Below are 12,571 nucleotides of genomic sequence, written 5' to 3'. Positions count from 1 at the left end.
TCTGGGGCTCACTCACCTGAGGTGGGGGAGAGACAGACACGGAAGGGAGAAACGGGAGGGCACCGCGGGTGCGGCGGGCCGGCAGGGGTGGTGCCGGCCCCCGCCTCCGCGGTGGGGGAATGGGGCGAGGACGGGACACAGAAGGAGGGGAGAGAGAGAGAGAAAGAGAAGAGGAGAGAAGAGATGTCGACATCTGCTGTCCTGCCGCCGAGACAGCCGCCAGATGATCCTCCGCCAGCTCGACTGCCTGATCCAGCGACGCCGGGCGGTGGCACTGGACCCACTCCGCGGCTCCTGCTGGTAAGCGGGCGATGAACTGTTCCAGTACCACCTGATCGACGATTCCCTCGGCGTCGCGATCTTCGGCCCTCAGCCACCGCCAGCAGGCGTCCCGGAGCTGCTGGCCGAACGCGAACGGGCTGCCGACTTCCTCCATCCGCAGCGCGCGGAAGCGCTGGCGCTGCTGCTCCGGCGTGCGCCCCACGCGCTGAAGGACAGCCCGGCGAAGGTCGGCGTAGGCCAGCCGGCGATCGGCGGGGAGCTGTAGTGCAGCCAGCTGCGCCTCTCCCGTCAGGAGGGGGAGGAGGCGCGCCGCGCGCTGCTCCATCGGCCACCCCGAGGCTTCAGCGACCTGCTCGAATAACGTGAAGAAAGCCTCGGGGTCATCCTGCGGGCCCATCTTAGTTAAGGTGAGGGGAGACGGGCCCGCGGCCGGAGCGCTGGTGGGCCCCGCCGACGCGAGGAGACGCCGGAACGCCTTGCGATCTTCTTGCTGGGCCAGCACCAGGGCATCGAAGCGCCGCTCTTGTTCCTTTCGGAGTGTGACGAGCGCCTGGTGCTGGCTTTGCTGAGCCGTGGCGAGGGCGTGGACCAGGTCGGTGAACGGGGAGGATTCCATGGGGCTGCTGGGTTGGTGCTCCATTTCCCGGGTTTCGGCACCACTGTAGCTTTCCCTAGGTGTGGGTGGAGCACAGAGGACGGCAGGACAGAGATCAGGTTCAACAAACAGTTTTATTGTTCCACTTTTCAGGGAACACAATAGGTTTAACGCAGACACACGCACACACACACATCAGGTGTGTGGTTCGGGAGAGATCTCCTCTGCTCTCGCTCTCCCTCCCTAAATAGGGCGCGGTCCCTGGGAAGACACACAAACACAGGTTAATTGCTCTCAGGTGAAGTGAATCTGCCACTTACCTTCCCTGACTCCGCCCTCCTGTCACAGACCGGTGCTTGACCACGCCCCCGCTGCCACATATATTCTTAATTCATTTTTGTTTGTGACTAATGAATGAATGGTGTTAGATATTGCCAAGTTTATGTGGTGCAATAACATCAACTGTTGACTGAGTAAGCTCTAGTCTATTTCTCTAATGTGTACTTTGTCAAAAGTTGTATGTGCCAATTGCATTACTTGAAGTTTTTGCCTGATTCACTGACTATTTTCATACATTGTTGAAAAGAACTTTGCAAATTAATGTAAGATGATAGTTTAGTTTGTAGAATAAATTTTGTCAAACTATTTTGTTTTAGTGTGATTTTTCAGGGTAGTTTTGCTAGAAAGCTTTGGCGGCGGGGGGGCTTTGCCCCCCCGACCAAGACTCAGTACCCAACCTTGTATTACTATTTACAATTTTGGAATGTTGGCAGCTATGTAAACAGACTGATAGATTGCATTTAACACCAGTGTGTCTCTTTCTACAGTTTCTTTTGCAAGTGGAACTTGATTTGTCACCATGACTTCATTCAACGACTTTGAATTCACTCTCCTGGAGGAGGGGTTCTGTGCACGGGACATTGTTGAGCAGAAGATCGAGTCTACCTCAGTGAGTTTTCTCCATCACATTTTTCTTTTGATGGTAATGCGTACAGTATGATAGTGTTTTTTTTTCCTTTTTGATATAAGTTTTTTGTTCTCTTTTCCCCTGTAGAATGACAAGGATGCATTCTTTGTGGCAGACCTGGGGGATGTCCTTAAGAAGCACCTTAGATGGGCACGGTCCTTGCCTCGTGTCACACCTTTCTATGCTGTGAAATGCAATGATAGCAGAGCTGTTGTAAAGACACTGGCAACACTGAGAGCGGGATTTGATTGTGCAAGCAAGGTTCACAAATTGTTGTTACCTTTGAATGTACCAGTAGGTGTAGCATTAGCAGAAACTATACTGACGTCTCTGTATCTTCCTTTAGGCTGAGATCCAGCTTGTGCAGTCTCTGGGAGTGGAGCCCAGTAGGATCATTTATGCCAACCCATGTAAGCAGGTGTCGCAGATCAAGTATGCTTTTGCACACGGCGTGCAAGTGATGACCTTTGATAGTGAAGTGGAGCTGATGAAGGTTGCTCGTAGCCATGACAATGCCAAGTGAGTAGCTTTCTGTATTTAGAGTTATAATTATGTCATTGTCTGTCAAGTGTATGTGAGCATCAGGGTTTCCCACACTTGAAAGGGAAGGACTCGGACACAGGATTCCACTCATCTTGTATTTTATTGGTTTTCAGTGGAACTGACATTATAGTAGAATTGTGGTAGTAGTGGGTTTTCCCAGAAGAAAAGGTAGAAGTAGAACCAGAATCAGAAGTAGAATCAGAAGTAGAAGCTTGGAGCTTGAAGCCGAAGCTAGAAGGTGAAAAACCTTTAAACATACAAACATAAAATAAATGTATGAATAAATGCCTGTTTTTTTACAACAAAGCATGTATGAATAAATGCTTGTTTTTCTATAACAAAGCCCAAGTTAATTAGGCAACAATATATAAATATTTATGTATAAGGTAAATTAAGTATATTTTAACCATTTTTAATCATTCAGGTAATATGTTGCTGAACAAATATAAATGAACAGAAAACCAGTTTTAAACTAAGAACCATTTAACCATTAGCCCTTTCACAGGCAGTTTGTTCACTTTAACTGAAGATATTTTACTACACGCCACTGAGAAAGAAAGTTTAAACCATTAAACCAATCACGGGTAAGGAACAAACATTTCTCATGCCCACAGATTACTGCGAGCGCAGCGTTTGCATATAAAAAGTTCAGTGGGTTTACCGGTGGCCTTTTTTGTCCTTTTTTCCCTGATGTGCTGTAAAGTTTGTGTTAGTAGCGAATTCCCTTTGCAACTGCTGCGCTGCTGCTTCGTTACAAACTGAATGTCAATTCTGCCTATCGTTCTAGAATGACCGCTGCCCTGCTAACTAGCGTTGTGATTGGCTACCCTGCTAACTAGCGTTGTGATTGGCTGCCTGTTCAGCGCATCGTGCGTGCGCTGGTAGCCCAGCGATTCAGCGTAGCAGGAAGTGGCGGAGGCAGCTGTCAATCATGTGAGCCTGCGTTCAGGCACTCCTTGTGGCAGGTCGCCGCAACACCTCCCACTCGATCTTGGTGTGGCGCGACACGGGAAGATCGCACCCATCAGGCGAGCTGGTCTCTGCTGACTTGTTCCTCCACTGGGAGGAGGACAATGAGGCGTCGCACATCCCGATGCAGTGTGGTACCCTGTGGGTCCCAGGACTTTTCAGTTGGCTTTGGAGTCTTCACCTGAGCACGTCCACCTAGGGGGACTTTCACATGGATATCCCGGACAATGCCTTTGGAGTCTGCATTCACGCTGACCACTCTTGCAAGCTTGAATTGCCCCCTCAGTGCGTTTTGGTCGCAGAGCCACACTATGTCTCCGACGGCAACATTCCTTTTTGCAGTGTGCCACTTGCTGCGGACGAACAGGTTCGGACCTGCAAGTTGGCTCCAGGACCTCCAGAAGTGGCTAACTTGTGTTTGCATTTCTTGCAGTCTCTTGAAGGGGTAGGTGGTGTAGTCTACTGTTTTGAAGTCTCCAGTTTGTGTGGCTCGGCCAAGCAACAGTGTGTTTGGGGTTACGTAGTTGATGCGGTCCTCACGGCTCTGAACTCTGGCATCGATTGGCCTTTCATTGGCAAGGTTAGCAGCTAGCTTAAGCACTGTCAGGAACTCACTGAAGGTAAGGCCTCCTCCGCCACCAAGGCTTTGCAGAGCTCTTTTGGTGACCTTGACAGCAGTTTCAGCAGCACCATTCTGGTGGGGTGAGTCAGCTGGAAGGATTTTCCACGTCCAGCAGGTACCGTTTTTGGCAGCGTACTCTTCGAGTGATTCTTTGTTCAGTTGTCTCAGGTAAGTATACATTTCTTCCAGGACAGGTTTCGCCCCAATGAAGTTTGTTCCAGGATCGGACCAGATCTTCTGCGGATGACCACGGATTGAAGTGAACCTCTGGTAAGCAAGGAGGAAGCTCTCTGTTGTTAGAGTGTTTGCCAGTTCGGCATGGATGGCTCGGCTTGACATACAGCAGAATAGTACGCCCCATACTTTCATGCTTGCTCTCCTTCTGACGTCATCCTTCACTTGATATGGTCCGAACAGGTCGACGGATGTGAACTGGAATGGCGCAGCTGGGTTGACACACTCTTCAGGTAAGTCACCCATGATTTGCTGACAGGTTCTTGCTCTTTCCTTCTTGCAGATGATGCAGTTGTCGACAACTTTTTGGGCCAGAATTCTTCCTCTGATCACCCAGGCTCTCTTTCGCATCCGCAGCAGAGTTCCTGCCACTCCGTCATGTCCCTCACTGTGTGCCTCACGGGCCAGGAGAGTGGAGACCCAGGCTTGGTATGGTAGCAGGGGAACAGCATTATGGTCCTCTTTGAAGGCCTGTATCCGCCCTCCACACATCAGGATCCCAGTTACTTGATCTTTGTATACAACAAGCCTGTCAGTAGTTGTGTTTGGGAAGTTCACACCTTCTTGCACTGCCAGACATAGTTTCAGGAACACGTTTTTCCTTTCACTGACAGTGATGGCGCCAGATGAGGGTATTGCCTCCCACTTTGCTTCATCTCCCCTCTTGGCATGCAAGAACTTCTTAGCCGCCCTCCAAATCCATGCAACCGTCCCGACCAGCCATCTTAGACTGCTGAAGCGCCTTTCGTCCAATAGATTTTGGACTGCTGCTACTGTTGGTGGCGGGTTTCTGGACTTGGATTGTGCTTCGTCCTGGACTGCAATTGGGCTTTGTGTCTTCAGCTGACTTCGGGTGAGTACAGCAGTGAATGTTTTCTTCTGCATTTTTGTGACGTTGTCTCTTGCCTGTGCAGCAACATCTTTCGCTGACTTTTTTGGCCACTCACTCTCAGGAAGCTGAAGGAACTGCGGACCTGACTGCCACTTGGATTTCTCGATTAGGTCATCAGGACTGGCCCCTCGGGTGATAATATCTGCAATGTTCTCGGCACCTGGAATCCACCACCAATCTCGGATGTCAGTGCTGCTCTGGATCTCACCAACTCTGTTTGCGTAGAAGGTTTGGTATCCATAACTTTCATGCTGTATGGCACCCAAGATGGTCTGGCTGTCGACTAGATGATACCACCTCTTGACCTCGATTCGGCAGTGCTTTTGGAAGTAATTCTTCAGCCGTGCTGCAAAGACTGCTCCGCACATTTCTGCTTTCACAGGGTCACCTTTATGGTCAAGGGGGGTCAGCTTAGCCTTGGCCTCAACTAGCCTTACTACGACACCATGGCTGCAGCTCCAACGCAGGTACAGCACGGCACCATATGCACACTCACTGCCATCAGAGAAGGTGATTGCTCATGGTCTTTCAGCTGGATCTGGCGGTGTGAGAGCTCTGGGAAATCTAACTTGGCTCAGCTCAGCGTACTCTTCGAGGAGCTTTATGGCATCGTCTCTGAGCTCTCTGGACAAGGCAGCATCCCAGGTGTCTTCTACGCAGTACATGACTTTTGCCTCTTGGAAGGCCCTGCGGATCAGGATGGCTCCCTTCTGTTTTGCTGGGGCCACAAGGCCGAGAGGGTCATAGAGACCAGAGACTTGGCTTAACAGCTCTCTTCTGGTTAGTGGGTCAGGGGTTTGTTCTCTCACTTGTTCTTTCAACAAGTCCTGGCCGAGGCGCATTTTCTTCTTCTTCTTCTTGGAGAAGTTCACTGCTCCAAGAATAAATGCTTGTTTTTCTATAACAAAGCCCAAGTTAATTAGGCAACAATATATAAATATTTATGTATAAGGTAAATTAAGTATATTTTAACCATTTTTAATCATTCAGGTAATATGTTGCTGAACAAATATAAATGAACAGAAAACCAGTTTTAAACTAAGAACCATTTTAACCATTAGCCCTTTCACAGGCGGTTTGTTCACTTTAACTGAAGATATTTTACTACACGCCACTGAGAAAGAAAGTTTAAACCATTAAACCAATCACGGGTAAGGAACAAACATTTCTCATGCCCACGGATTACTGCGAGCGCAGCGTTTGCATATAAAAAGTTCAGTGGGTTTACCGGTAGCCTTTTTTGTCCTTTTTTCCCTGATGTGCTGTAAAGTTTGTGTTAGTAGCGAATTCTCTTTGCTGCTGCTTCGTTACAAACTGAATGTCAATTCTGCCTATCGTTCTAGAACGACCGCTGCCCTGCTAACTAGCGTTGTGATTGGCTGCCCTGGTAGCGCAGCGATTCAGCGTAGCAGGAAGTGGCGGAGGCAGTTGTCAATCATGTGAGCCTGCGTTCAGGCACTCCTTGTGGCAGGTCGCCGCAACATTGTCTTTACTTAATTACAAAAATTCAAGAATATTTAATTTGATGCAAAACATGGGTCAAAAGTGACCCGACTGAGTTTTTATCTTCTCTATCTTTGCAATAAATTAATTCCATCATTCAGTATTCAAGGTATTCCTCAATTAACTTGTTTTTGATCATCATACATCCTTATTTTATTTTTTCCTTTCTTACTTTTTGAATAAAAACACTTTTTGTATCACTCCCCTTCTAATGCACAACATGGGTCAAAAACGACCTGCATTCATTTTCCAGGTTATTTCATGTATGGCTGAGTGTTTCTATGATATGCTTTTGAAATAAATTCATTTTGTCATTTACTTTTCCAAATATGCAGTAAATATCTTGTTTTTGTTTAGCACAAATCATTTTTATTTTTCCTTTCTTAAGTTATGAACAAGCACAGCTTTTGTAATTCTACATCAAGTTTACACACATGGGTCAGAACCGACCCGCATGCATTTACTACAGCGTTTGGTGGGAACTGTGAATTGTGCTTGTGTCAGACATTTCACAGCTCAGCACAGCGCCCTTTGCCCATCTCATACATGTAAGGAATGTTTTTCAGTTGTTCTAACATTACCTTAGAAAAAAAATTAATTATGTTTAGGTTACCTTAAGAGTGAGTAGATTACTTGTCAGAAAGTTACAAGTAATTACTATTAGCTACCTAGCTGTTGACATATTCTACTTTAGTTAGCTAATTTTATTGTAGTTGGCTTAGCTAACTACATAGTTAATAGCCAAGGCAAGTTTATTTATATAGCACATTTCATACACAATGGCAGTTCAATGTGCTTTACAGAAGTAAAAACAAAAACAGTAAACAATAGAGAAATAAAATTACATAAAATAATTTTATTTTTATTCTAAAACAATTAATTAAAAGAATTAAAAGAAAATAATAAGAATTAAACAATAGTAGAAATAAAATAATAAAATGAAGTAGTAGTTCAAATAGGAGGAGAAAAAGAAAAAAAAAGAAACCAGCAGAATAAAATAGAATAAAGTTAAAGTAAATTTAAAACATGCAGAGAAAGTAAAGATTATAAAAAATGTAAAGAAGACAATATTAATTATTTAACAGAAAGCATCTGAAAACAGCTTGGTCTTTAACCTAGATTTGAAGCTGCCAACAGCAGGAGCATTTTTAATGTCCTCTGGCAGTTGGTTCCATAGCTGTACTGCATAGTAGCTAAAAGCTGCTTCACCATTCTTTTGTTTTAACAACTGGTTTTAATAGTAAATTTTTCTGTTTCGATCTGGTAGATCTGATTGGGTTAGGCCGCTGCAACATATCAGAGGTAATTGGGCCCTGTACCATTTAGAGATTTGTACACCAGCAGCAATGCTTTAAAGTCAATTCTGTAGCTTACTGGAAGCCAGTGAAGGGACCTTAGAATTGGAGTAAGGTGCTCTGTTCTTTTTGTTCGTGTGAGAACCCTAGCCACTGCATTTTGAACCAGCTGAAGTCGTTTGATGGTCTTTTTTTGGCAGGCCTGTGAAAAGGCCATTGCAGTAATCAACCCTACTAGAGATGAAGGCATGTATTAGTTTTTCCAGATAATAATAAATAAATAACTGGCCCCATTCACTGCTAAAGTAATTACTTGAAACAAATTATTATTATAGTATTAAGACATTTAATTTTAAATCACACTTGGATGACCCATCTCATCTCCTCTAGCCGCTTTATCCTGTTCTACAGGGTCGCAGGCAAGCTGGAGCCTATCCCAGCTGACTACGGGCGAAAGGCGGGGTACACCCTGGACAAGTCGCCAGGTCATCACAGGGCTGACACAGACAACCATTCACACTCACATTCACACCTACGGTCAATTTAGAGTCACCAGTTAACCTAACCTGCATGTCTTTGGACTGTGGGGGAAACCGGAGCACCCGGAGGAAACCCACGCGGACACAGGGAGAACATGCAAACTCCGCATAGAAAGGCCCTCGCCAGCCACAGGGCTCGAACCCGGACCTTCTTGCTGTGAGGCGACAGCGCTAACCACTACACCACCATGCCGCCCACTTGGATGACCCATTTCATCTCATCTCATTATCTCTAGCCGCTTTATCCTTCTACAGGGTCGCAGGCAAGCTGGAGCCTATCCCAGCTGACTACGGGTGAAAGGCGGGGTACACCCTGGACAAGTCGCCAGGTCATCACAGGGCTGACACAGACAACTATTCACACTCACATTCACACCTACGGTCAATTTAGAGTCACCAGTTAACCTAACCTGCATGTCTTTGGACTGTGGGGGAAACCGGAGCACCCGGAGGAAACCCACGCGGACACGGGGAGAACATGCAAACTCCACACAGAAAGGCCCTCGCCGGCCCTGGGGCTCGAACCCAGGACCTTCTTGCTGTGAGGTGACAGCGCTAACCACTACACCACCGTGGCACCCTGGATGACCCATGTGTAGTAATATAAAAAGTATTTTTGTTCATAAAGTAGGAAAGAAAAAATTAAATTAATCTCATCTCATTATCTCTAGCCGCTTTATCCTTCTACAGGGTCGCAGGCAAGCTGGAGCCTATCCCAGCTGACTACGGGCGAAAGGCGGGGTACACCCTGGACAAGTCGCCAGGTCATCACAGGGCTGACACAGACAACTATTCACACTCACATTCACACCTACGGTCAATTTAGAGTCACCAGTTAACCTAACCTGCATGTCTTTGGACTGTGGGGGAAACCGGAGCACCCAGAGGAAACCCACGCGGACACAGGGAGAACATGCAAACTCCGCACAGAAAGGCCCTCGCCGGCCACAGGGCTCGAACCCGGACCTTCTTGCTGTGAGGCGACAGCGCTAACCACTACACCACCGTGCCGCCCACTTGGATGACCCATGTGTAGTAATATAAAAAGTATTTTTGTTCATAAAGTAGGAAAGAAAAAATTAAATTAATGATTTGTGGTAATTAAAAACAAGATATTTAAAGAATACTTGGAATATTCAATCATAAAATAAATTGATTTCAAAAGATAGAGCAAAGAAAAACTCAGTCAGCATGAAATAACCTGGAAAATGAATGTGGGTCATTTTTGACTCAGGTTGTGCATTAGAAGGGGTGCGCATATGTTTTGCATCAAAGGGTTAAAAGTCTTATCTAACCGTGATTTGTATATCCATGCAGACTAGTGTTGCGTATAGCTACAGATGACACTAAGGCAATATACAGACTGAGTGTGAAGTTTGGAGCCACGCTGAAAAACAGCAGGCTGCTTCTGGAGCGGGCAAAGGAGCTGGGCCTGGACATCATTGGTGTCAGCTTTCATGTAGGCAGTGGCTGCACTGACCCAGAGTCATTCAGCCAGGCCATTGCAGATGCACGCTGTGTCTTCGACATGGGGGTGAGTGGTCAAATGATGTGAATTTGCTTGTCTGATGGTGTAAAAAGTGCTCCTTCAGCAGAGTTGCATTTCTAAACTGCAATTTAAATTCTCCCTCAGGCTGAATTGGGCTACAATATGACTCTGCTGGACATCGGTGGTGGCTTCCCTGGCTCTGATGATTGCAAGCTGAAGTTTGAGGAGGTTAGTTTACTACTTATTTCAATTTATGAGTGGCTTTTTTTTTAATGTCAAGTTAAATTTTTTATTTCGATTCCCCTAGATTACTGCTGTGATCAACCCTGCACTGGATAAGTACTTTCCTGCAGACTGTGGCGTGAGGATAATTGCTGAGCCTGGCCGATTCTACGCAGCCTCTGCATATACACTAGCTGTCAACATCATTGCTAAAAAAGTCAACATGATTGAGGAGTCTAGCTCTGATGGTAAGATACTGCTTTCTGTTCCCTTCTGTAATATATCTCTGAAACATCTGAGTCTTACATTTATTTTTCCCATAATTCAAATGAAGATGACGGGACCAGTGACAGAACTATAATGTACTACGTCAATGATGGTGTTTATGGATCTTTCAACTGCATGTTTTTTCATCACACACATGTGTTTCCCATTGTGCACAAGGTATGGAAATAACTGCATATGTTCTGTTTGTTAGATTAAACCTTATTAATATGATATGAAACACGCAAATCCCGTTAATTTTTTAATCATTGAAAATATCATTAAATGTTACTGTTTGGATTTTTTCTCCACAGAAACCCAAGCCTGATGAGCACACGTACCCATGCAGTATTTGGGGTCCCACCTGCGATGGCCTGGACCGCATTGTGGAGCTGTGTACTCTACCTGACCTGCAGATCGGAGACTGGCTCCTGTTTGAAAACATGGGTGCTTACACCGTGGCCGCCTCGTCCACCTTTAATGGCTTCCAAAAACCAGACATCCATTATGTCATGTCCAGATCAGCTTGGTGAGTTCACATTTTCTGCTTTCCTCTGGTACTTCTGGTTGAACAGAATTTATATTCCTGCTGAATCCATCTCTGCAGTCTGATAGTGAGGAATTTGTCATCATATTTTAGGCAATGCATGCAGCAGATTCATGCCCAGGGGATGCCATCTCTGGTGGAGGAACAGAACCCTGTGAACATGCCAGGCCACTGTGGGCATGGAAGCACCCTGGAGCTGCCTGCTAAGCCCTCTGCCACCTGTGTGCTCTAAGTCAACATAGATGCAGTACAGAGAGGTGCTGTGCTACCTTAGTTTGTTGTGGTGCCCAGTTCACAATGACCCTTGTAATTGGTCCATGGTGCATGTGCCTGAAATATAGCAGATGCACAAATTTACTTTTTTTTTTCTCCAATTTTTTTTTAAATTCTAAATATGTCCTTGCTTCCTTTTTATATAGTTGCTTAACCAGAGAATAGAGAAGAACATGGATGTCTTTCTATTTCCTGTGTTCAGTAGTAGTTTATTACAGTTTCGCAACCCACTCTCCAAAGCATACAGTGAGTTACACCATCAGTGCAATGGAGTTTGACTATATTTAACCACTACAATGGACCACAGAATTCACGAGCCTGGCATGTGATTTTTTTTTCCCTCTCCTTTTTTTTTTGGCCTCTTCTGACCATTCGCAGAAACCATACACATTCCTCTCTTGTTTCTTTTCTTTTAAAAGAGCATTTGTGTTGGTATGGTAGTAAGACAATAATGACACTAATGATAATTAAAAGCACCATTATTTATGACCATGATGAATTTGGAAATGGATACGAAAGAGATGGGATTGCATTCATATTGCTTTCCTATGGAAACTTTTTAAAGTGTTTTTGTATTTTATTTGTTTTTATAAATAAAACCTCAATAAAACCATGCCTTGTTTGTTTTTGTACTTATTGAACATAATGTACGTTTCAGAGATAATTACAATAGTCATTACACACATGACAGTCGTCAAGAATTTTGGAAGGTCAGGAATGTATATTTCCTGTTTGCATGACTAAAGTAGGAGAGAAGAATGAGACAAATTGTGGTGATTTGATGTGAGAGTTTGTGTTGATAAATTTGGGAGGAATTTGGGTGCCAGTAATCATCACTGGAATTTTTAAATCAATATGCAAATCAGCATATGAAAATATCCATCCGTAGCCGCTTATCCTGTGCAGGGTCACAGGCAAGCTGGAGCCTATCCCAGCTGACTATGGGTGAGAGGTGGGGTACACCCTGGACAAGTCACCAGGTCATCACAGGGCTGACACATAGCCCATGTTTACATTAGACCGTATCAGCGGATCATCAGATTAACGTTTTTAAAACGATTAGTGTGCACACAGCAACGCCAATACACGGATATGCTCGGCTCCGCAGGCATCCTGCGCTCCAAATCACTCCACCCTGAACAGCGAGTGCCCTCTGGAGGGTGCGCACTCCGGCCCTGCGCAGCTCACAGAGCGCGCGCGTGAAGTGCACAAGCAGTGTTTTCGGGACTGAGCCGCTGTGTGTGTGATCCCAGTGCATATCACTTACCACTTGCAAGTGGAAGGATGGCAAGCCTAAAGACAATCATAACTACACAATGGGCAGTATTTGCATCA

The 12,571-nt window shown here is 45.6% G+C and overlaps 1 protein-coding gene across 1 annotated transcript; it reads left to right on the top strand.

Annotated features, from left to right (window-relative positions):
• The first annotated feature begins 1,862 nt into the window (after positions 1-1,862).
• Positions 1,863-11,849, top strand: LOC132893676 (ornithine decarboxylase-like). The gene is made up of 9 exons (XM_060932822.1): positions 1,863-1,871; positions 1,932-2,105; positions 2,191-2,363; positions 9,759-9,975; positions 10,075-10,158; positions 10,238-10,400; positions 10,487-10,596; positions 10,731-10,945; positions 11,057-11,849. The coding sequence occupies exons 1-9, from the start codon at positions 1,863-1,865 to the stop codon at positions 11,193-11,195; spliced, it is 1,284 nt and encodes a 427-aa protein (XP_060788805.1). The 3' UTR covers positions 11,196-11,849.
• The last annotated feature ends 722 nt before the right edge of the window (positions 11,850-12,571 follow it).

Source organism: Neoarius graeffei, chromosome 11, assembly GCF_027579695.1.
Source record: "Neoarius graeffei isolate fNeoGra1 chromosome 11, fNeoGra1.pri, whole genome shotgun sequence".
Taxonomy (NCBI): Eukaryota; Metazoa; Chordata; class Actinopteri; order Siluriformes; family Ariidae; genus Neoarius; species Neoarius graeffei.
Note: the sequence above shows the minus strand (reverse complement) of the source record. Positions and strands in the feature narration are given on the sequence as shown.

Coding starts and splice junctions, on each gene's coding strand:
- LOC132893676 (XM_060932822.1), top strand. Junction 2,106..2,190: donor GATTTGATTGTGCAAGCAAG/GTTCACAAATTG, acceptor ATCTTCCTTTAG/GCTGAGATCCAGCTTGTGCA. Junction 2,364..9,758: donor CGTAGCCATGACAATGCCAA/GTGAGTAGCTTT, acceptor ATATCCATGCAG/ACTAGTGTTGCGTATAGCTA.